This window comes from Ambystoma mexicanum, chromosome 8 (assembly GCF_040938575.1).
Source record: "Ambystoma mexicanum isolate Mex_15411 chromosome 8, UKY_AmexF1_1, whole genome shotgun sequence".
In the NCBI taxonomy this organism is placed as follows: Eukaryota; Metazoa; Chordata; class Amphibia; order Caudata; family Ambystomatidae; genus Ambystoma; species Ambystoma mexicanum.
This window is the reverse complement of record NC_090929.1, coordinates 1,390,349,361-1,390,373,815: the sequence shown is the minus strand read 5'-3', so window position 1 is coordinate 1,390,373,815 and position 24,455 is coordinate 1,390,349,361. Positions and strand designations below refer to the sequence as shown.

General features: G+C 43.3%; 1 protein-coding gene across 4 annotated transcripts in view; it reads left to right on the top strand.

Annotated features, from left to right (window-relative positions):
• CUTC (cutC copper transporter) overlaps nt 1–24,455 on the top strand; it is a 435,187-nt gene that overhangs the window by 283,865 nt on the left and 126,867 nt on the right. For 2 of the 4 annotated variants that reach the window (XM_069611524.1, XM_069611523.1), the window contains one exon: nt 8,433–8,642. In XM_069611524.1, coding sequence (XP_069467625.1) covers nt 8,433–8,642 — 210 coding nt within the window. The remainder of the gene's footprint in view (nt 1–8,432; nt 8,643–24,455) is intronic. The other 2 variants (XM_069611525.1, XM_069611526.1) reach the window with 1 other exon arrangement.

Here is a 24,455-nt window from a genome sequence, read left to right as displayed (position 1 = left end):
CAGTAGGAGGAAGGGAAAGGAAGAAAAGAGCTTGTGAAGTACAAGAGCAGGAGAGGCAAAGACTGAATGGCATCTGGGTGATTGGAAGGCACCATTATTTTTAAGAGCATTCTTCTTGTGGGACCCCAGGTTAGGCTACACCTCAAAGACCCCGGAGGGAGCAAGAGAGACAAGGTGGTTGCCTTTAGGCCCTTACACCTGGCAGACCAGATCTTAGACAGCAGGGTTATTGACCTCTAGTGACCACCTTAGGATTTAGGGAAGACTAACCCGAGGTGCAGGGGGGTGGGTGCAGGGGTGGGGGTGGTAGACAGGGGTGGGGGCGTAGAGGGGGATGTGTGGAGGGTCGGGGGGAAGAGAGAGAGAGGGTAGGGGGGAGAGAATACAAATAAAATGCAAAATAAAACACCTTAGTGGAGCCCTAACAAAACATTTAATGGGAACCCATGAACCGTCACTAGCCACAGACATATGGCAGAAGCATCACATGACTCAAGGTTATCTTGAAGAATTTGGATAGTAAATATAGTTTATAGGAAGTAGAGGCACGATGAGTGGTCTCTCTCCTGCCTGGTGTTTTACAGCTCAAAGCAGAGACAATGACACGTTCTGTACACATTCAGCACCCCCTGACCAAGAACCATTTGTTGGGGAATTCTATTTACACCACAAATTTGCAACCCAGCCAGGCTTACTCTGCTGTGATGCTTTCTGCCTACAACCTATACAAGTGTAAGGGACTCTTCTCTGACGGATTTCAATTAATTTACTATGTCAATTTCCTTATGCGATCATGTAAACGCTACTTCTACTTGGTGTCTGGTATGGTCGAGGTCCCCCTTACTCACTTTGAATCATTAGGCGATATGAGTACACCGAAATCAGTTAGTTAGCACCACTAAGCCTTGACAAATGTAGAAGAGATTGATTCAGGATGGTCCATGGTTTTTCAGAATTCTGTGACCACAAAGCCCCAAGTGAAGGGTCCACTATGGCCTTAAATGCAAGTTCAAAAGTGCCTTGTGGCAAATCTGGACTTTTCGTCACCTCTCTTCACAGGGGAACCAGCCCCTTTTAGGTTAGGGAGGAGGTGAGCCCCCCTAAGCAAGACCCTCCCTCTGGGTCTGGCATAGTGGGACCTCACTGGAAGTGACTCCTCTCTAGGGGACAGATTCCCATTCCTATGAGGAACTCCCTATCAAGAATACATTGTCTGCTTATTTGGGAATCAAAAGGACTGAGGTACTTCTGTTTTGGATTCAAATAGCTGTGATATTACCTCTCTGAAATAGTTTAATGCTATGTAGCCAAATCTGTTCATCTTCTGTTCTTTAAATAGAGGAAAGGTGAGAACCAGTCAAGGTCCTTACCCTACCTGTTCATTGGCCAAATGCATGAATGTGAAACAACTCACATCATTGTAACATGTTAATGCAGAGTTAAATGCTTCTCTGGGATATCGAGAGAGATGAATTTGGGAAGAGAGGCCCTTTGGTGAGGTCAATAAGAATCACATTTCAACCCCGCACACCCTGACATTTTGGGTGACAATATTTTAAGCAAAATGTTATTGAAAATATACAATTTGAACTAAAGTGATAGTACCCCAATTACATTTAGTTACATTTCGTTGTGCTGGAGCAGAGCAGTTTATGACATTTGTATTCCAATATTATGCTTTGGGCAAACTGGTTTGTGATATGTATGAGTGCCAGTAATTCAGGATCTGTCATACTTTGTTCAGGCGGACAATGGGATGTTTCTGAACAATATTCAAGGTAAATAGCAGCTTACGTGTATCACCAATCAAATATATTTTCAATGATACAGTCTCTACCAATGTATATGCAAATATAATGAATGAAAAAACATAATGGATTTCACATAATGCTATCTCTAGTTTTTTAAGGCCAGATAATGAATGTTAGATCGTGTCGAAAGTAGCCTTACTGCAATGTCATTGTGAATGCGGTGCAGCTTGACACAATACGTGGATATGCTGTGAGGTCCTTTCCTCACTATTCTTTGGGCAGTTCAGTGTTGCTTTTGGAGTGCAGCGCCTCGCCTCCCTCGTCTGCAGGGAGCTGGCCTGGGAGCGTCCGTGGTCATTCCATGCCTGGGCGCTGACCCAGAGGCGGGAGCACAGTCTTCGGGTCTTGGGGCCTTGGGCGTCGAAGCAGAGTGGCATTGCACAATACCCCAGACAGAAGATGCTTGACGAGCCCTCCTCCCTCTAAAAAGGTACGTGCCGGTGGATAGTGCCACCGATAGCTTCTCCGTAACAGTTCAACTTGGTTGGCGGTCCATTCGGCCTTGGAAAGTGTTGCTGGATTACTGCTTAGTGGCGTGTGCCACTCACAATGTTACAAACGCCATCCTCCAAAGTTTAGCCTTGTCTTGTGTATTAAGGCTGTTGCAAAGCCGCGGGAGACAGCGTGGACGTTTGCAAAAGCAGGAAAATTTGGGAGGTGTAAGGGGCAGTCACGGGAATAGGATAATTAAAACTAAACTAACACTCACCCACTCACAATCACTACGAATACGAAACCCTGGAAGAAGGGTAAAAACTAATGAAATCGCTTCACTTTTATTACGTGGGGTGAAATCAAAATTGCAGGGTTACCAACATAAGCAACCATAGGCATAAGCAACCACACACAGTTTTACTCTGAAAAACGAAGTCAGGAATAGGAACACTATGGCAAAATATTATCTGCGCAGTGGGGTATTGCTAGATGAGATCAGAGCACCAGAATGGAAGGGGTCAGACAGTGTAGCAGCTGATACATCAGGCTCCCTTGAATCAAACTTCCATCAGGAGACGGAGCCTCAATCTGCTACTGTAAAAAATTTGTGAAAGCACAAATCCAGTCATATGACCCTTACCAGGCCCAGCGTGTCCCAGAAAGAAAGCAGCGAAGTCTGCCGTGACTCGATCCCCTTTCTGAAAAGAGGTATAGAATACACAACTACAACCTGAAACATACACAAAAAAATAGAAGAACATTTTGGCAAGAAAAGGCATAGAAGTCTGGGAGCAAAAGACTGGGAGGAGAGAGCATGGCTAATACCTCCAACAAGATGCCTGCAAAATTATTTGGAGAAAGCAGACGTTCCACAGGAAGGAACAATAAATGACAACCTACCAGTTAGAAGCGTAGCTGAAAGCAGAGCACATCCGCTTTCGGGAGCTATAAGTCCTATCGAAAAGAGGCCAGTGAGACTGTGCTCAAGGGACTCCATACATTCGAAAGGAGATCATGAACTTCAGGTTGCAAGTGAAGCTAGGCTTGCAGCCCTGAACTTCAATTTGAGTTCATTGGTCTCTGTCTTTGAGTTACTGAAAATGGAGGTCCAGTCTCACTCTGGAATGGTATTGGAACTAACAAGAGAATCCACAAACTGCAATGCCTCTATGGCGGGATTGAGGTCTGCACTCAATGGAATCATGACACCAGCTCTGAGTGACATTAGACTTGAGGTCAAGAAACAGGGGTTGGGCATACGTGCTATCCTAGAAATCCTACGCACCATGAGAAAGGAAGGAACTGAGCCCTCGCTCTCCACGAGGGTCACTGTGCCACAGTCTAAAGTTCCAAGTACTGTACTAGACTCAGAGGCAGTTGACTCCATGGACGACAAGCACAGACTTCTCTTTGATGACGCCCCCCTCTCAGAATCAGTCTTGGAAGAATTTAGAAGACTTGCTCAAGTAGTGGAGGGGGGAGAAGGAGATGAGTCTAAACTCATTGAAGCTCAAGTACAAAACATAGATGCTTCTGTGGAGGCAGAGGGACCACCCTGTAGAGAGGGCGCCCATGAAAACTATCAAAGAAGAAGGAAAATGAAAAGAAAAGATGCCAAGAAAAAAGGCTGAAATTCTCATCCCCAAAGAGTAAGAAAGAAACAAAAAAAAGTAAAAATCAAAAACCTCAACAAATACTAAACACAGGTGCTGCATCATTCATCAAGTCCGTAACGGTACCAGCAACAAATGACGGGAAGTCTGCAAGCCAGGACGAGCAACCTGCGTTGCAGGCCCCCTTTGCTACATGGGAACTTCCCCTCTCGGAACAAAGGGATAATCATTCCCAGGGGAGGAAGGGGAAGCCCACATTGGATACCTCATGCGATTCTCGTTATAGTGTCGGGGTTATCCGAGTAAGTACTGGGCTGCAAACAGAGCCGCTACAGGATGGCACAACCACGCATTTTAGAAAGGCTGGGTGTAGTATTCTATGTGATCTGCTTTGTTATTCGTTACCTAGCAATGGTGTCCCTGCCGGCTCGAGAGGTTTAGAATGTATGGATTTGAATGGCATTCTGAGTGGTGGTTGGAGAGCGGCTGAAGGGTGATGTAGGGTCGAGCGGCTGTGAGGGGCGCCGGTACCGTAATAGTAAATAAACATTATATTACTTACGTTGATTGACCTCCTGTCAATACTTCACTGGGCCATTGAGTAATGGGGGTCCCAAAGGGACAGGCACCGAGCAGAGACAAAAACCTACCAACCCAAAGGAGGAAGACAAGCGAGCCATTCCAACAAAATGAGCTCCAATCTTCCTAAAGGGGACAGACAAAGTCTTAAAATCCTCGACGTCCCATCCTATGTTAAGGTCCCTTGTCCACAGGTCCAATGCGAAAATAGCACCCATCTTTCTGCAGAGGGAAACATATTCTTCCTGCTGCGGAAGGGACCAATCTGGGACATAGTGACTGCGCTGAACCTTCTTTACAAAAGTCTTTGGGCCTCATTACGAGTCCGGCGGTAACCGAGCCGGAAAAACCGGCAGGTTACCGCCGGACCTGTATTACCATTCCGCCTCCGTGATTCCCGGAATCACCGGGACATTACGACCCTGGTGACCAAAGAATTCCGGAGACGGAATTGTGCAAGTCTCCATTCCCATGGAGCCACATACGACTCCATGGCAATGGGGACAGTGGAAACACTGGTTCCGTCTATGACAAAGCCGGTGTTTCCATGTCTGCCTGCAGGCGGGTGGTGTTAAAGAAAGAACATTGGCAGAGGTTTTACCACCAGCGTTCTTTCCGGACCGGCTGGGTCGTAATGAGGCCTCTACAGGGGTCCAGAAGATCAATGGGGGAGACGACCAGGGTTCAGCTACCCCAACTGGATCTAGGTTGGTAGAACAGCAGGAGGCAGTTGCATCCCTTAAGCCTCAACGCTTCCTAAGGGGGAAGATGATGAGGAAACGTCCTTTTGCAATTCCAAGATTGTGGTTGAAGATCCCACCAAAGGACACAAAGTTTGCATCTCTGAATAGGGGAGCCATTTTATCCCCCTTCAAAAGATCCCCGAACTTATACTTCTTCTCTTCAGAGGACATGGAATTAGTACGCTTCCCTGTCGACTGGAATGTATTCATAGCAGAAGTGGTCTTGAAATCAAGAACGGGTGCAAAAGCAATTTTAGCAGCTGCAAAAGACCACCTGAAACAGGGTTTGGAAGTCTCTACATCCTTACCGCAAGTGGTCAATGACGGGGGGAGGGGCCAGGGTGAGGGTCAAACATCAGAGAAAGGCACCAGGTCGGGGCCTAGGGATAAGTATGAAGTTCGAACTGCAAAGATCGAAGACCAGGGGAACCAGCAGCAGAGTGTTTTATCCATGCTCCCAGAGATTTTGACAGAAATATTCCAGAAACTGGGGGGTAGGAGTGCAACCACTTTAGTTGGGAGGTCTGTCGGCTTGTGTGCTGGAACACGCAGGGTTCCTGTTCCTTCAAAACTAAATCTAGAAGTGAAAAAACCTTTGGTAGTAGTGACATAATTCTGTTTCAGGAAACATTGTTGGTTAATCCTGTTCATATTGAAGGATTCACAATCTTTCATCAACCAGCATTGCAAAAATCAAAAGGTAGGCCCGCTGGCGGGCCGGCCCAAATGGGCTCACATACTAGGTACTAAAGAAATAATGCAGGATTTTGGACCTGGCTGTTAAGTATACTTTTCGATGATATTCTGAAAAGGAAGGTATTCCCTCCCTTGTGGAGAAATGCAATAGTTTTACCAATTTTCAAGGGGGGAGATCGGCTGGAACCAGCGAACTACCGACCGATCGCTCTCCTTGATATAGAAAGTAATCTGTTCATGAAATTTCTGCTGGGGGATTTAGAAAAATGGGTTGAGAGAGACCATATTTTACCGAAATGCCAGACAGGCTTCCGAAAGGTGCTCTCAACGGCAGTCAATGGGCTCGCCCTGCTAATACTTGAGCAAGAGGAAAGGGGGAGACTTCGCTATACAGCGCCTCAGTAGAGCTTTCAGCTTTCAAAGGCATTCGAACAAGTAAATCAAGACCTCCTATGGGAGAAACGCGAAGAATGGAAGATACCAAAACATCTTTTGGCCATGCTAGTAGATCTCCACAGAGATACTACCATAAGAATCAGGCTGGACAAACAGGGGCATCTGTCAGAGTGTATAAAAGTGGAAAGGGGAGTAAGACAAGGCTGTATGGCGGCTCCCCTTCTATTGACCTTATACCTGGCAGATATGGAGAAATCACTGGACGAAGTAGCATTGGCTGGCCTATGCTGATGATATTGTGATAGTAGATAAAACAGCAGTAGGGCTACACCATCTGTTAAATGCTCTCAGCAAATATGCAAAAGACAATGGGCCACATTACGAGTTTGCCGGTCCGGATTTAACGGTACCGGTAAGCTTGCTGGTACCGTTGTATCTGGCCTGGCAAACTCTGAGTTGTGCTCCCGGGTGCCTTTCATTCCACCAGGTCTGACCTGGCGGAATGAAAGGCACCCGCGAGCACAGCATGTCGGATGCACAGGCACTGTTGATAACTGTGCCTGTGCATCCGGCTTCCCCATTCCCATTGAGCCCTATGTAACTCAATTGGCAATGGGGACGAATTTTTCCGGCGCCCAGGAATGGGCAAATACAGGGTCCGGCAAGGTCGTGATGACCCGATGTTTTACAGGCACGTCTACCGCCAGGGTTGTAATGAGGCCCAATGACTTATCGATCAGTCCAAGGAAGTGTTCTTTAACATTCAAATAGTCTTTGGAGGATAAACAAATCCCGAGAGTGGAGGAAGATATCTACTTGGGCTTCCATGTTTTTGCATCACCAACGATACCCTCATAGCAACAGACCTAAGAGCCAAAATGTTACATCTTTCATCTCAGATGAAAAAACTTCTATATAAATACTGCACATTTTCAGTGATTTCACTCACAAAATTCTATGTAGCTAAAGTGGTACCAGTGATTCTCTATGGATTAGAGGCAAAACCGCTAGCATGGAATTCCAATTGGCAAACATGGGAAGGGATAATCTGGAAGAGTGTTTTTGGACTTACAACCTGCTGTTTGAGGTACGAACACGGCCTAAAATCACTGAAATATCATGCTGACTGGAAGTTGGTCTCTCTCTATCGTCTGATCATTACATCTCAGACAGAACACCTTAAACAGTGAAAATCAGCTATGCTGGTTAACCTGAACCCCCTGGTAAATGAGATATTAACAGGAGCAGACACTGACCTAGAAACATTGATCCTCACTGAAGCCGAAAAAAGCAATGGAAAGAGCAGATTGGATTGCAACTATAGATGCAATGCGTAAAGCATTTTTTGCAGGACTCGCTCTCAATCTACGATAAAAAACTTGGGTCATTACCAAAGTACCTAAGACAATTCCCTGACTGGAGAATGAGACAGAGCTTCTTCATACTTCGCTTAAATATACTACACACAGGCGTGGCACTCACTAAATGGGGGAGGGGTGATGAAGCACTGACACTGTGTTATGTCTGTAAGGACTCTAGATGACAGACAATTAGACATCTTTTAATGAATTGTGAGGGAACTTGGGAAATTAGAGTCAACCTGCTTCAGAGGTTTGTGGACAGAAAAGAAGGGCTAGTGTCTGAAATTTCTGGGACAGACTGATTGCAGGCCATGAGCCACATCTCTCACAATAAAGGTGGTACAAGTCCTACAAATGTGTAACTTGATCGATAATAATTGAAAATGCAAAGAGTGGTAGCGACTCTGAGTATCAGAGTGGTCCAGATCTAATCCTGGAAACTACGTTTCCTAAAGTGTCTTGTAACGTATGCTGGAAATGCTGTGTTGGTTGCAATCGTTATTCCCTTTTCATTTTATTGGTGTTAAACTCTGCATTGTAATATTTTAAGTAGATATTGTGATTCTCTTTCTTGTTGTTAAATACTTTTAACTTTTTTTCTGTTGTTTCTAAGTAATTGACGTGTGTGTAATAAAAGAAAAAATAATTTGGTTATGACACAATACAAAAAAAATTAAGGTTGCATTGGAGAAGCAATTTGAATTTATGTATTTTGTAGTTAACAGAGAGGCTACCTGTGTCTACATCTCAAAACACAGTATTATGATGCATATAACGTTTGTCCTTTGGTTCTGGCAGCGGTTCTGCAGGTGGTCAAGCAGTATGTCCAAATCCCCGTGTTTGTAATGATCCGTCCACGTGGAGGTGATTTTCTGTATTCAGATCGTGAGGTAGAGGTGATGAAGTTAGAAATTCGCCTAGCAAAGATTCATGGTGCCGATGGTTTGGTCTTCGGAGCACTGACGGAAGATGGCCGCGTTGATGCAGAGCTATGCATGGAACTGCTGGGTAAGTGCTGTGATTGCAATGATTGGGAAAGGGTAGTGTATTGAACTGCTGGGCAATTACTAATGGGTAATTTACGTCAAAGGACAAATGGGCTTTTACTCCCACCAATCTCCACCCTTAGTCTGTACAAACTGGGAGATTCGGAGAAGATAAGGAATGTGTTCTAGAAGGCTGTGGCCAGCAGATAACTCTGGTAAAGACTTCATGGAGAAGTAATACGGTCTTTGAAGCTTAGGGTGAAAAAGTAATATTTCACACATACCGCAAAAAACACTTTACCCTATGTTGCTATCTAAATAACACATTAATTAACAGTGGGTAGGCCATTTTCTTTTTCAAATCTAAATTCTTAATTTAGTTTTTTACTGGGAGATATTTGTCCTCTGATCTCTTGAAAATGTGAAGGGGGAAGCAAATACCTTTTGTATGTGTGAAGCTTTGGCAACACGTGAACATGTGTAATGATTCCAATAAAGTTTTATTCAAATGCCTTGAATTAAAAGAACAATGGAGAAGGATCATCGGGAGAGGAGATAGAGAGGTGGCGTGTGAGAGAAGAACAAAGGTGGATGGGGGAAAGCCAAAAATAATGAAAGTGAAGGCTTGAGAAGAGTAGGAGAGATTAAAGCCACAGAGAGGGCAAGTGCAAAGGATAAAAGATAGATTGCAGCTATAGAGAATGGGTAAGATGGGAGAGGTAGAGGAAGATTTAGTGATCAATTAACAAGGCAAACAGTACTTAAAAATGCAATTTATTTCTTCATTTTGAAAAGAAAATGCCATCTGGTCCATTGTAAGTGTTAACCCTCAAGCCGTGTACATCCATAGCCTGGGTCTAAATATGAACAAGAATGCCTGGGGTTATAGTTCTTTTGAAGTGTGGGTCTCATGATTGACTTTTTCCCAACTTTATTATGTCCTCTAGGCTGTTTTCATTGCTTTAGAAAAAGATAGTCTTGGAATATGAGGTTGCATTTTCATTGTATTAGCAGTTTTGTTTCAAGTTGTGGCTTTGGAGTGATGGCCTTGTGCAGGAGACCTGCCCTAAGTACCAGTGCTTGATGTTAAAACCTAGCGATGTAGTCAATCTTGTCAGATTTAATATCCTGGGCTCTTATTTAGAGTTTGTATGTGTAAAAGATCCAGCCAGGGTACAAATCTAATTCTACACCCCACAGAAGGGTGCTTCTCCTCTTGGTCCTTTCCTTTATTCTTTCTTCCTTATCTTGGCCTATAGGTTGACTATGCTTGTGCGAAATGCCTATTTACCGCAGGATAAGTATTGACAGTGTGGAAATACAGCATGAATTTGGTGTTGGTGGGAGATTCGCAACGGATTATACAAATTACAATAAGAGTTGCTATTCTGTTAAGGCCCAAGGTGGAGATGCAAATAAATTAGGCCTTTTAAGGTCAAGAGGGGTGGCTGCTGTGTATTAAGGTTACTTCCAGAGGCTTATAGATCACCTTTTTCTGTGGACTAAATGATGGACATGATGTGGTCCTCCACGAAGCATTCCCAAATGTGGTTGCCGGTGAGGAGGGTGAGTTGAGGAGGGCAGAGTTTTAGACTGCTGGAAATCTGAAATGGCTATTCTATAACATGGAACTAAAACACTCTGGAAATGTACGGATGTCTTACCTCTGATGGAGATCCGGTCACATCTACACCCAAATGAGTTCATTATATTTATATATGTCTTTCTAAGGTCCTCATAGTATGTTCAAGGTTTGACTTATTTTTCGTATCCCAGGGTCTCATTCAGCAGGTGTAGGGGATGACGATAGGTCACATAGCGCTATAGGAACCTGCACCGATTACATGTTTACTCCTCTTTGCTCCGGTTCACATGCCTGAATACAGAGGGTGGCCTAATTATGCCAGTCCGAAAGATCCAGTGCTCTGAGATCGGCTATCAACTGCGATATATCAGTGTTCCTCACTTACTCCACCAGAGGAACCCTCCTGGGAAGTTGTGTTGGAGACGGAAATGGTATTTTTCAGGGGGGAAATCATGAGGCTGTCCAAGGCACTTAGGAAGGGCGCAGAGGCGACGAGGTTGGTGTTCGTAAATAAGGTCATGGAACAGGAACAATTACATAGTCACCCTCTCTCAACAGCTAAAATAGTTGGGGGAAGCTTCAACAAACTGAGAAAGTAGAGAAAACTCTTTTACAAACTAAACAGCACTATTTTGAATGGGTGAATAAACTGGACTGTCTCTTAGGGTATACATTAAAAACACATTTAAATGCATAATTACTTAAGGAGTTATAAAGATTTAAAGGTTGTGTTTCAAAAAGGACAAAATTAGAAAATGCAAGCATTCTAGTTTACTATACTACGTTGTACTCTCTCGGTCTGAATGCAGATACTCAGCATCAATACCGGGAGTGTGTCAAACTCCAGCAAATTTCAGATAATGCCAGGGAGTCCTTAGAGGAAAGGTTTCAGAACAGGAAGGCTCCTGAACCAGATGGCTTTAAAGCCAACTTTTATCAAAATTGTTGCTTGAAATGATCTAACCCTAACCCCTAATCTTCCGTTTTTAATAGCTTTTTTTATCAGCATCGTTAACCGAGTCTATGAATGTGGGAGGCGGAAAAATCTGCTTTCAGGGGTAAATTCATGAGTCAGCCCAAAACATTTAAAAAGGATACAGAGACAAAAACTTCCTATACATGTTTTCAAAGTTGTATGCTAACTATCTAGAATTCCAGATGCCAGCACTGATACACCCATATCAGGCAGGATCAGAAATGTCACATAATTATAACCCTGGAATAGGGACCAATGTATGAACTCATCGCAGACATCAAAATACTATATGCCTTCAGACGAAAGCGAAAACATTCCTATTCTAACAGCCATGCTCCTTTCCTTCCTCCTTGCCCAATGTTTTTTTTATATTTTCCTTGGTTTAAATACCTCCAGGTGGTAGCACCTATCCCCCACCACAAATACAAAATACACAGCACTGTATCACTGTTTCTATATGGGCCCTTGACACTAAGTAAGCATTTGATTGCATTGATTGGATCTTAGCGGAGATGGTTCCTGGGGAATTTGGCAGCTTTAACTTCTTCAATTCATCCTGGCTAATTTTCACGCCCCTGATACTTCCGATAGACTCAGTGATATTCTCCACCAAGCGATATTGCAATCTCAGGGCCCCCGACACATTTACTTCATTTTTTGCACTGTGTGTGCTATGTTATGTTTTAAAGCTTTTTCACCACTGTAGGTTGCATCCCACTCAAAGAAGCTTAAAAACCCATTCAAACCAAGATGAGCACAGATATATTTTATCTATGTGGTGTTTCACGTTTGGCTCTCAGGCAACCCTTTGTTTAATAATTTAGTGTGTAACAATCCACCCTCACACTTAGAGACAAGAAACAAGCTGGTTTGCAATGCAATTTATTTTATTAAATAAAATGGCATCAAAACATTGAAACAGGTTATCAACCACTTGAATTACAATGGGACTGCACTGGCACCTCAATCTAAACCAAGCACTTCATACAGCTTCATATTGCTGGTTTCACAGAAAATGAAATCAATTTAGCAAATAGAGTATCCTTTTAAATCCACATCTGTGTTGAAATCAATAGGTGAAGCAGCTCTCAGAAAAAAGTTTAAAACAAAACAATTTCCTGCAATTACAGCTCAAATAGGATTCGCCAACACTCAGGCTCATTTAAATCTAAACTGTTGGACACTATCTATAGCAAAATATTGGTTTCTAGTGCAATAACATAGAGATATTACTGGACTACCTCTTCTATGATTTTGGACCTGTTGCAAATAATTGCAAAGATTTGAGTTTTGCAAAGATGTTGTTGCTTTTGGACTACTGGGACAGAGGGGCATTCACCACTCACTATTTTCAAGGTTCCAGGTTTACCCTCCCAACACAACATTTCAATGTGTTTATGAAGCAATAGACTTCATTAATTTTATTGAGTATGGCAGAAATAAGTCAAAAGACTTTTTACTCCATTTTAATTTGAGATGTCTAAAGCTTCCAGGAAAACTAAATTGCAGGAGATAAGCCCCAATACATTGATGTTACCTAGGGATTCACTTATAATGATAAATCACGAGATACATACACCTTATACTAGATTCCATCTCTCAGTGGTGGGCCTTTAAACAAGGTTACCCAAAATACTTTTAAATGCCTTCTGTAGTTTAATTCTCTTGAGAAATGTCTAATAATCTATGGCAATAGGGACTCAATTTTCTTGAGAAATGTCTAATAATCTATGGCAATAGGGACTCAATTGTTGTTTTTCAAAGGCCCAGGACAGGTAAGGACGCCTACTCGCCGCCGGCAGTTCCATCAGACAAGCTCTCCCTTTTGTCTGCCCTTGCTTCAAAATGCCTCTCAGGTGATCTGGTCTTACTTTCTTGAAAGACCTCTGCATTCAGTCCAGTCTGGATAAGGATGTTTTAAAGAGCTGTTCCCATCAGCTAGATCCAGTTGCAATCAAAAACGGTTCCTCTCCTTTTGCACAGGCTCTCTTGCTTCCCTGTTTTCCCCAAACTCTACCTTCTTCCTTTGTGTTCACGTTTAAATACCCAGCTGACTCCACTCGTAGGGAAAGGTAAGTACAACTTATTGCTATTTGTCATTGTATTTGGAATCCAGACCAATCGGAAAAGGCCATGCCTCTACCCCTCTTCCTTCCTAATGGCACTTTTACATAGGGAGGCTGGATATAGGAGTGTGTGTATTAAATTATCTTTTCATTTTCCACTAAATCCCCACCCTACCATCTGGTATCTCTAAGTTAGACCTAATTCCCCTGTTATAAACCTGCATTCTGTGTATTTAGCTTATATAATCACATTGAGGCTCTTCATGTGTACATTTCATACCAATTCATCCCATCTGTAGGATGAACAGTGGCAAAGTTGTGATTTTAATATTTTCAGTGGGTTCAATTCATATTGATGTGTGTGTCATGCAGATGTCACTTCAGCAAGTACTTTAACAGATCTATTAACATTCAACCAAACCTTCTTTGTCAGAGTTTACTGTGTTCATGGGGTCATCCTTTAGAAAACATTCTAATTTACTGAGCACTGCTTTTTATATTAAATGCAAACTTGATTCTTTGCTGTGCATTTTGTACTTTCAACATTCGTACATCTATGTACACATGATACATGTGCAGAATAACAGACAATTTTTTTTAAAAAAACATTTTTTAATTTTGTGGTTGAAATGAACCTTTACAAAATAGGACATCAATCATATAGTTTACACATATCAAATACAAAACAATTCTATATTTAAAACATATTAAAACAACAATTAATCCGAATCAACAATTACATTACCCAAAAAGAAAAAGAATATACAGTAAAGTAAGGAAATCTCATTTTCTGTTACTTTCAGAAAAGCAACCAATGCAAAGATTAGCGGTCTCTCGTATCCTTGCATGTGCCGATTCCAAAGAGACTCCATGCAGTCTTCATAGTTCACATTTACAAATCGTAGAAAGAACTTAGACCTTACATCTCTAAAATATGAGTATTCTAAAATCAAATGTTTTAAGGTTTCATTTGGTTCTAAACAATTCAAAAATCGGCCACCATGATTACAATTAGAGGTCCACAGTGTTTTACTCTTCCCAAAGTATGGTACTGATTTAGTCTAAATCTCAGGTAATACCTTCTGGTTAAGTTGCATGGGAATATAGTAAGGTAACCACAACAACCATCTCTTTTATGTGGAAATTTGGCATATTCTTTATATGTTCTCAATGACTTTAATTCATCTACTGTTTTGCACCAGTCATGCTCTAAAAGTTTGTTTTACATAACCCGGTCGGATATATAAATCATCTTGATTCACACCTAAATCATTCAATATTTGACCATAATTTGATAATAGCCGGTGATAGAACTAGAAGAGTGTCCCTTGGTGAATTCAAAGAAATCTTGAGTTATCAGGGCAATTAAGTAGTTTGATAAAGCCTACCAAGTCAATCTAGTAGATAAAGAGATCTAACCCATCTCATGTCTAATAACACAATTCGGAATTGCAGGAGACAAACCCAGAGCTGCTTTCAACAAACTACCCTGCATAGAATCTAATTGTTTGTGCAAGTTGCATAGACAAATATCCAAGGCATATAGAAGTATTGGTTCCACCTTTAGGGTAAGGAACTCAAGTACCGGTATCACAGAAAATGTACATAATTTAGTGAAAATAAATTTCATTTGACTTCTGAGAGGTCTAGCTTTTTGCTCCAGGTAGTCAACCCATGATTTAATTGTGGTCTCATTACTCAGACGATATCCCAAGTAGATAGTTTCTTTTAATTCATGTATAGAGATACCCTCGATATTCCAACGGAACTTCTTAAGTTTCTTACCGGACTTAAAAATCGTAATACTAGTTTTAGAAGGGTTAGGTTCAAGATTATTTTGAGAAGCAAATTCAGAGAATATATTTAACTTGGATTGAAGACCAACTGGACTCAAATAAAAAAAAATAAGATCATCTGCAAAGGCTAGCCAATGTAGTCTTAAAGAGCATAACCTTGCAGGAAAAGAAACAATAGAATTTCAAAGTTCATCTATGTCAGATAAGTATAAGTTCAACAACAATGCTGCAAAGTTACATCCTTGCTTCAGCCCCAGAAATGATTGTACAGGTTCCGTCAGTGAGCCTCCTTGGGTTATCCGGATTCTACAAGATGTATTGGTATGAAATTTTGTAATCCAATAAATTAAATACTCTGGAATTCCTAGCTTATGCATCTTCGTCCATAGCACATTGCGAACAACTGTATCGAACACAGAAGACATATCGATCGATGCGATATATATGGTACTAAGTTCCTTCTTTTTAATTCCATCTATCAAGTGCGCCATCATTGTTGCATTTAGTGTAGTTCCCATCTGGCGTCTAAATCCCACTTGAGATCTGGAGTAGGTCTTATAAGTAGCTAGATGTTTTTCAAACTCATAAATGACTAAGATAGAAAAGACCTTAGCTGCTGAGTCTGTCAGAGATATAGGTCTATAATTCTCGGGCAGAGACATAGGAATAGTTCCACTGGCTAAAATGTTGTCAAAGACAATTTTTACTTTCCTTGTATCTATGCAAGTCAAATATTGGAATAGTTATCTTCCAGCAGGCCTTGCCACACATCAGCTGTGATAACTTTACATAGAGAAAAATGATTGGTGAATTTCCTTTTTTACTTTGTCTTGCCTGTTTAACTTAAATTACCTGTTCAATCGTAAGTATCGTTCTGACGACTTGCCATGTATAAGGAAGCATTACGTTCAGTCACATAATGTGTTTTACTACCTTGTCTGAGAACATGGATTATTTTGCCCCGGCTAGAGACCATAGTCTGCAGAGGACATATAGAAAGGAAAATAGGGCAACGTGGAGGTGAAGAGGCAGGAATAGGATAGGGTCACAAAGAACTAACAAATTGGAAAGATACAATATGATTGTGTCAGTAGGGCCATATGTGTAGTGGTAAACTGTGGATTTGAGGAATGCTGACCTGTAAAGAGGGGAAATGAGAAACTCGTGATAATGAGCATTTTCCAGTAATGGCACATTTTGGTACCATGGAAGAAGTACTAGGATTGGTGGAAGCATGAAAGTGCAATGAACCTGAGATGTGCTCTGGAAGCCCTTAATGTGTGAAGGTCGGAATTGTCGGATCGTTTTTTTAAGTACGCTGAAAATTCCAGGTATATAATCTCTGATATGGGAATTCCAACCGAACTGTAAAAAGTGGCAGAGCGAAGCATAGGCTGTGTGAAAAGGTGACTGTGCTGAATTGTAATGGGAGAAAAGAAAAAGCAGAGAATGAAGTACAAACCTCCCTACAGGAACCATAAATGCATGGCTTCTCCATGAGGGCAAATTCACTGATCCAAGATGGTGGAACACGGGCAGCTAATGAATTAGTATAATTTAACTGCTGTGAGAATTAAACACCAGTACCACAGGTTGAATTCCTGATGTAAATGAGTATGCCACAGAAAGTATGCTATATTAACAGACATCCCAGGCAAAGAGACGTAATGGAACTCATAGTAGAAATCAATAATGAAAAACATGAAAAGTATAGAAGAGGTTGTGCAAGATAAAGGTGGCACTCGTGGCCATGGCGTTAAAGTAAGAACTGGCCTGAGACTCCTTGATTCCTCAAGGCTTGGCATGTACCATTAAAGGCAACTCTTCTCCCCTAACATCTTAGTCATTGGGAACTTTAAGGCTGTGCAAAAGTAAACTCAAATTAGCTAATTTTGAGTTCTTTGTACGTTACGTGGAGGGGACCTGTTATGCTTACATAGTGCCATACACAGGTCTCCTCTGCATACTTTTCATCATTTGCACGCAGGAGTACATAGGGTATTGTAAAAAGATAGCGTATTTGCTTTGTCAACCTTTTGCACTCCCTCGTGCAAAATTAGCAAACGGCGCCTGCCCTCCTTTTTGGTGTACATTTTGGTGTTAAGCTTATGGTGGTTTAACACTCATTCCAATGTAAAAAATTGAGTGAAAGAATGGTGACACAATCCAAGATCTTACAAAATATTGTGGTTAGGGTTGCAGCGACAGTTGCCATCACCACCTCCCTTTACTCATTGCAGGTAACGTTTGCAAAGGATTCCTGTGGAATCATCCTGCTTTAAAAAAAAAAAAAATAGACAGATTCCATAGGAATTCAGTGTTTATGCAAGCATGAACATGCTGGGATATTTTTATGTGGATCGGAAGGTGGAGGTAGAATCCTAATTAACGAATCCCTTCCACCTCTCTGACCTAACTATTAATAAAATGAGTTCTAACGTAAATTTAAAGCATGCAAGTCTTATCAATGACTTCTACGAACCGAACGACGTTTTTGTCATGCCTCATTCAAAAGGGTTCACAGGGGAGGGTGGATTTTCTAACTTAGTAAGTGGCAAGTAAATCCATGTAATGTTATGTTATTCATGATATTTAAATCTACCCCAGACATTTGTAGTAAATATAGTCTCAGCCAGAAATATCTTGTTACGATATATGTATATATTGTCTGGCCCTTTTAGTAGAAGTTGGTATATTTTGTTAAATAATGCCCCCACCTCGTTAATCGTGCTAGTTTTACACTTCACCAAATCATATCTTTAATGTATTGTTTGTTTGTTTGTTTATTTATTTGGTAATGCGCATCAAACCCTTAGGTAGCTGGGCGCAGCAGTTACAAGGATACTTGAAGCTTAGTTACAGAATACAGATAAGTACATGAAACATAAACAAATATATTACATACAATTTGGTAGGGTATACACACAATATATTGATGGGGCAAGATGGAAGTAGACGCATACAATCTCGCAGGTTTGTGCAAAAGGTTGCAGGTCCAGGTGGTGAGCAATTTCTAGGAGTCGTTAGTTCGCAGCCAATTCAGCAAGATCCGTCTAAAGCTAGAGTATGGTTGTTACACTCTGATGGAAGCCGGCAGGGCATTCCAGGAGATAGCAGTTTTGACAGGGAAGCTGGTTCCACCAGCTTTAGAAAGTCTGAATCTGGGAATTTCAAGGCAAAGGTGGCTGGAGGCCCTAGTGTGGTCCGTTGGGCTTTTTCTGGTGAGTCTGGCAGAGAAATAGAGGGGAGCGGCGTTGTTGAGGCATTTGAAGGTGAGGGATGCCATGTTTATCATTATTCCTCATGGTAATCACTGCTCATAGTGAGGGGCTACCTTTGGCCCTCTAGAATGTCATCTTTGAGAGCTATATGCACTTTTTGTATTGTGGTCCTTTACTCGGTATTTAATGCACATTTGGACATCACTGAATCACAATTTTAAGTTATCCTTCCTCAGTAGTATATACCACTGATAGTAAGGGGCTACTTTTGGACCTTTAAAACAGCATCTTATTGAGTTTTGTGTGCTATTCGTGTTATGTTATGTTACTGGGCTTTTAATGCAAATTTCAAACTTAACTGAATCACACTTTTTTAAAATTATTTTTGACATTTGCATAAGTCAACATTCCAACAAAAGGAAACCAAAAAAAGAAAACCTCCCTGTCCCTCTCCTTCCTACCCCCTATCCCACTACTCAACTGGATCCAGATGCATCAAGAATTATAGTGTCATGAGAGATGGTTTTTCGCAAGGGATAGTCATTCCTATGCAGGCCTACTCCTCCTTGAATGCCAGGTCTGCAGGCACTCTATCTCTCCTGGCCTCTCTCTTTTGGCCACAATTTACAGGCCACCAGGCCAGGTCGCCCTCTTTCTCTCAGAGTGGGCTGACTTCTCTCGTTGCCTCTACCTCTTAACTTCTCCTTGGAGACCTTAACATCCACCTGGATGCTTCTAATCCCTCCTCGGAGCTCTTCTGCAACCTCTGCGACACTCTCTCTCCTTCCATTATACCCTCTGGTTCGACACACTCTGCCGTGCCGGGCATACTTTGAATGTTCTCATCTACTCACACATCCTCCTCAAACTCTCTCACCACTCCCCTCTCTTGGACTGACCACTTTCTGCTCTCCTCTCACCTGACGCTCTCTGTCCCCCAGGCTAAGCCCACCCCAGCACTGGCACCTACCTTCTCGGTCATTCAGCCCATGAAGCGTGTGCCAGTGGATGCCTTTGTCACTACTTTCTCTGCTCCTCCCATGCCTGTGGCTGACTCACACTCTTGACACAGCTCTCTCTAACCTCCTTCTTTCTATCTCCAACATTCTGGATGTCCTTGCCCCTGTCATGAGAATCCGTCTGAAGCCTACCTCTAAGTGAAACTCTTGATATGACTCTCACCTTGCCACCCTGAAATGCAAGTGTAGCAAGGTTGAGAGGAAGTGGAGGGCGTTGGGTGAATTCTCTGACAAACTGTCCTGACGTCTCCTCCAAAGGCAATACATATTCTCTGTCCTGTCCAAGAAGAGAACCCACATCCAAGCTCGCATCTCTGCGGCCTCTAAAAATACCACCAAACTCTTTAAAATCTGCAAGGGGCCTCCCAGTGTAACGTTCACCTGACTCCCACGGATGCGCTGGCCTGGTTCGCGCTGCTGTGACCTCTTCTAAGTTGATGTGCAGGGTTCGGAAGACGGACTGGACCGGGACCCCCAAATCTGGCTTGTCTGGCTCGCAGAAGTATCCTTCTGTAGGCGAAATTAGGGGATTAACTGTCTGCGGGGTAATGCAATCAGCCTCCCACTTTCCCCTCTCACCCTCCTCGAAACCCTTCTGTGATTCCCCGCAGCGTCTCACCTTAGGGTCTGGAAGGACGAGCTCTCCATCCTGCTTCTGATGCAGGGGCGTGTTCCAGGGTCTGGAAGGACGAGCTCTCCATCCTGCTTCTGATGCAGGGGCGGTATCCAGTTACTTCACTGGATTTTCGGATTGGTGAGAACCAAACTTGCTCGGCTTCCAGGTAAGTTTTTTGATAAGAGGTTCCCCTTCTGTCCATGCATTAATATACTAATGCTAGTGTCTTTTTCCCCATAGGGGCCGGGGTACGGAATGCCGGGGAACAGGTACCGACCCGAGATGAGAGGTGAAATCCTTGTAGAAATCAGGTAAGTCTTTAATGAGCGTTTTTTGGTAATGTCTTTTCATTCGCTCATTAACGCTGATGTCCTTTTTAGGGGCCGGGGTCCGGAAATGCCAGGATGCGGCGCGGACCCGAAATGCCTTTTTCTCCCTAGGTGCTGGGGCGTGACTGCGAATCCGGATGATCGCTGCTGAACATGGAGGAGCCCTGTAAAGGTGAGTGGAATGTGGCGCTGCAGCGATCGATGCAATGAGCTTTTAAATAAAAGTCTTCCTTTTCAGGATTGTCGGCGAGATGTCTCCGGGATGCGGATTTAGCAGGTAAGGACTTTTCCTTCTTCTGTTCTCTTCTTCTCTTCCTTTGCAGATGATCCAGGATGCTGGCAGGCGTGGCAGAAGTCAGGATGCAGGAGCAGACACGGTGAGAGTCCAGCTGCTAGATGCAGAACAACGCGAAGCACGTGTGGCTGTTCGGGTGGGGTTTAAATAGCCTTGGAAGAAGTTCCAGGTATGTATCCTTCCTCCAATCAGGTATGTATCCTTCCCCGACCACGCCCGGATGGTAAATTAGTCCCACAGGTAAAGTAGTTCTTTTCAGGCCTCAAGGAGGCCGGGATCTTGCAGCATGGTCTGCATCAGGTAAGTGCACCCAAGCACTCCCATAATGAGCCTGGCGCCATAGGCGCCAGGACACTGTCCAAAGGGCCCCTATATGGGGTTGCTGGGTCCTTCCTTGGGGACTGGATGTTCGCTTGCGGGGACGCAGGGCTTGAACCGGCTCCCCGGGAGCAGGCATCATGACAGCACTCCCCCCCCCCCCGCCCCAAGGCCCCTCCCAAGGTTGTTCCCTCCGGGGGTTTTGGTTTGTCTGGGAAGAGTCGGTGGAATTTACTGACTAATCGAGGTGCATGCACATGGTCGCTGGGTTCCCACGACCTCTCCTGAGGTCTGTACCCCTTCCAATCAATTAGGTAGAACAGTTTTGACCTAAACATTTTTGAGTCTAAAATGTTCTTCACTTTGAATTCGGGCTCCCCATCTATTAGAATAGGTTCTGGAGGTTTGAGTAGTCGGGTTCCGGGTACCACTGGTTTCAGAAGTGACACATGAAAAACAGGGTGAATTTGCATACTAGCTGGTAAATCAAGTTTAACAGCCACTGGGTTAATTATTGCCGTAATAGAATAAGGTCCCAGATATTTTGGGTTAAAAGTTCGAGGCCCTTTGAGTGGTAAATGTCTGGTAGCTAACCACACTTGATCCCCAATCTGATACTGAGGTGCTTCACGCCGATGTAGATCAGCATTCTCCTTGTATTTTCTCTTGGCTTGTTGTAAATGCGTAGTTGCCTCTTTGAAGGCTTGGGTAATTGTAGAATGCAGATGTTCTACTGCAGGCATTCCGGGGTTCTGAGGTGAGTCAAGGTTTGAGGTTCGAGGGTGATGCCCAAACAAAGTATAAAAAAGACTGTGGCCAGTTCCAGAGTGTACCGAATTATTATATGCGTATTCGGCTATCCAAAGAATGTCTTTCCAGTTGCTTTCAGATTGCTGTAACATACACCGTAAGTACTGCTCAAGGGTCTGATTTGTCCTCTCGGTCTAACCATCGGTCTGAGGGTGGTGACTGGTCGATAATCTTACGTCGATCTGCGCCATTTGACAACATTTGCGCCAGAAGTGGGAAATGAATTGGCTTCCCCCGTCAGAGATTAGTATAGATGGGAATCCATGTAGCCGAACAATATTTTCGAGGAATTCTTTGGCTAGCAAAGAAGCTGAAGGTAAACCTTTCAAAGGAATAAAGTGGGCCATTTTGGAAAACAAATCCACAATTACTAGAATAGTATTGTACCCCGAACAAGGAGGCAGGTCAGTAATAAAATCCATTGATAGGGTGTGCCAGGGTGCTGGCGGTATGTCTAGAGGTTGAAGGAGACCGGCTGGTCTTTTCTTTTGACTTTTATTTTGGGCGCAAACACCACAGGACATCACAAAAGATTTAACATCTTTTCGCCAAGAGGGCCACCAAAATTGTCGTTTCACCTTTTCCTCTGTCTTGGCAATACCGGGGTGTCCCTCTAATAATGTATCATGATAACCGGAAATAACTAGTTTGTGTAATTCCTTATGTGGCAGGAATAAGCATCCTCGGAAATAAGGTAAACCATTATCTATGGTAAAGTCTGATCCCTTTTGTATCCAATCCTGTAAGTTTGTAGGGTCCAGGACTTGTTTCACTCTGGCTTGAATGTCTTCTAGCGTCTGTAATGAAGTCATGCCTAGAATCCTCTGTTCGGGAATTATTGGTACTGGTTCTAAATTTGTATCAGATTCTCCCATTTAAATTCGGGATAAGGCTTCTCCTTTGCCATTCTTGCAGCCAGGTCGATAGGTAATCACGAAATCAAATTCAGCGAAAAACAAAGCCCATCGGAGCTGCCGTGATGACTGAGCCTTGGCGGTTTTCAAATACTGTAAATTCCGGTGATCAGTGATCACTGTGATGGTATGTCGAGCGCCAAGCAGATAATGCCGCCAGGCTTTAAATGCGGACTTAATGGCTAACAGTTCTTTGTCAGTGATTGCAGAATTAACCTCGGGTGCCGAGAATTTTCTGGACCAAAATGCTACGGGATGCAGTTGGTTGGTTTCGGGATCTCTTTGGGACAGGACAGCTCCCATGGCTAGGCTGGATGCGTCAGTCTCGACGACATAAGAGAGATCTGGACGCGGGTGTTTCAATATAGGTGCGGAGGTAAACTTAGCTTTTAAATCCTGAAAGGCCTGCTCGGCTTCTTCAGACCATTCAAAACGTTTATTTTTCCTCAAGAGTGCAGTAATGGGTTGTACCACGCGTGAAAATTCCGGGATAAACCTGCGATAGAAATTGGCAAAACCAAGCATACTTTGAACCCCTTTTACAGAGCTAGCTGATGGCCATTTGAGGATGGCATCCACTTTTCTTGAGTCCATTCGGACTGCTTTGGGTGTCAGGATGAAACCTAGAAACTCGACTTCTGTGGTATGGAAAACACATTTCTCCAATTTAGCAAATAGTTTGTGTTGGCACAGTTTTTCAAGTACTGCCCTGACGTGTTTTCTGTGATCAGATTCCGAAGAGGAGTACACCAGAATGTCATCGATATATACGACAACACAAACATCGATGAGTTCCCGAAGGACATCATTCATGAAGTATTGGAAGGCAGCCGGCGCGTTACACAATCCGAAAGGCATCACCTGGTACTCGAATAATCCGTATTTAGTACGGAAGGTAGTTTTCCATTTGTCGCCTTCTTTAACTCGTACCAGATGATAAGCCCCCCGGAGATCTAACTTGGTGTATATGCAAGCGTCCTTCACCTGGTCAAGGAGTTCAGGGATCAGAGGCAGAGGATAACGGTTTTTAACCGTTATCTGGTTCAATGCGCGGTAATCGATACAAGTTCTAAGGTCGCCTTCTTTTTTGGGCACGAAGAACAAAGCCGAGGATGCCGGGGACTTTGACGGGCGAATAAAACCATTAGCTAGGTATTGATCCAAATATTGGGGGTCATTACGACCCAGGCGGTAATTACGCCAACTTTACCATGGTGTAAACTATGTTTACACCATGGTGGATGGCGGATTTACCGCCCCATTCCAAGGTGAGTGGGGCGGTAAATCCCCATTTCCCATTTTCCCTTCCCCATTCCCATTTTTGCCCCATAGGGCATAATGGGAGTAGGGAAGGCGCTAATTACGCCACCGTAAATTACGGCGGCGTAATTAGCATCATGGCGGGTTAGCGCCATGGATTTGCCGTTAAAATTGGAATCAGGCGTTAAGGGTTAACGACGCCGTTAACCCTTAACGCCTGTGTCGTAATGAGGCCCCTTGTCTCAAATGCAGGTTCTCAGGTTCGGTAAGGGCATAAATCCTGCTACAAGGGGGTTGTGCACCGGGCACCAGATCGATTTGGCAATCGTACGATCTGTGAGGAGGTAACGTGTTGGCCTGTTCCTTTTGGAAGACGTCCTGAAAGTCTTGGTATTCCAGAGGTAGTTGCATGGAGGCAGAGGTTACAGATGTTAGATTAATCTTCAGGTTTTCTGGGTAGCAGGTTTGTGTACAATCCGGGAAGGTTATTCTCTTAGCTCGCCAATCAATTTGAGCATTATGTGTCTCTAACCAAGGGATTCCAAGAATAACTTGAAACTGTGGAGCCTTGATTACATCAAACACAACACCCTCCCGATGGCCGTCGGGACCAATAAGAGTCACCTCAGT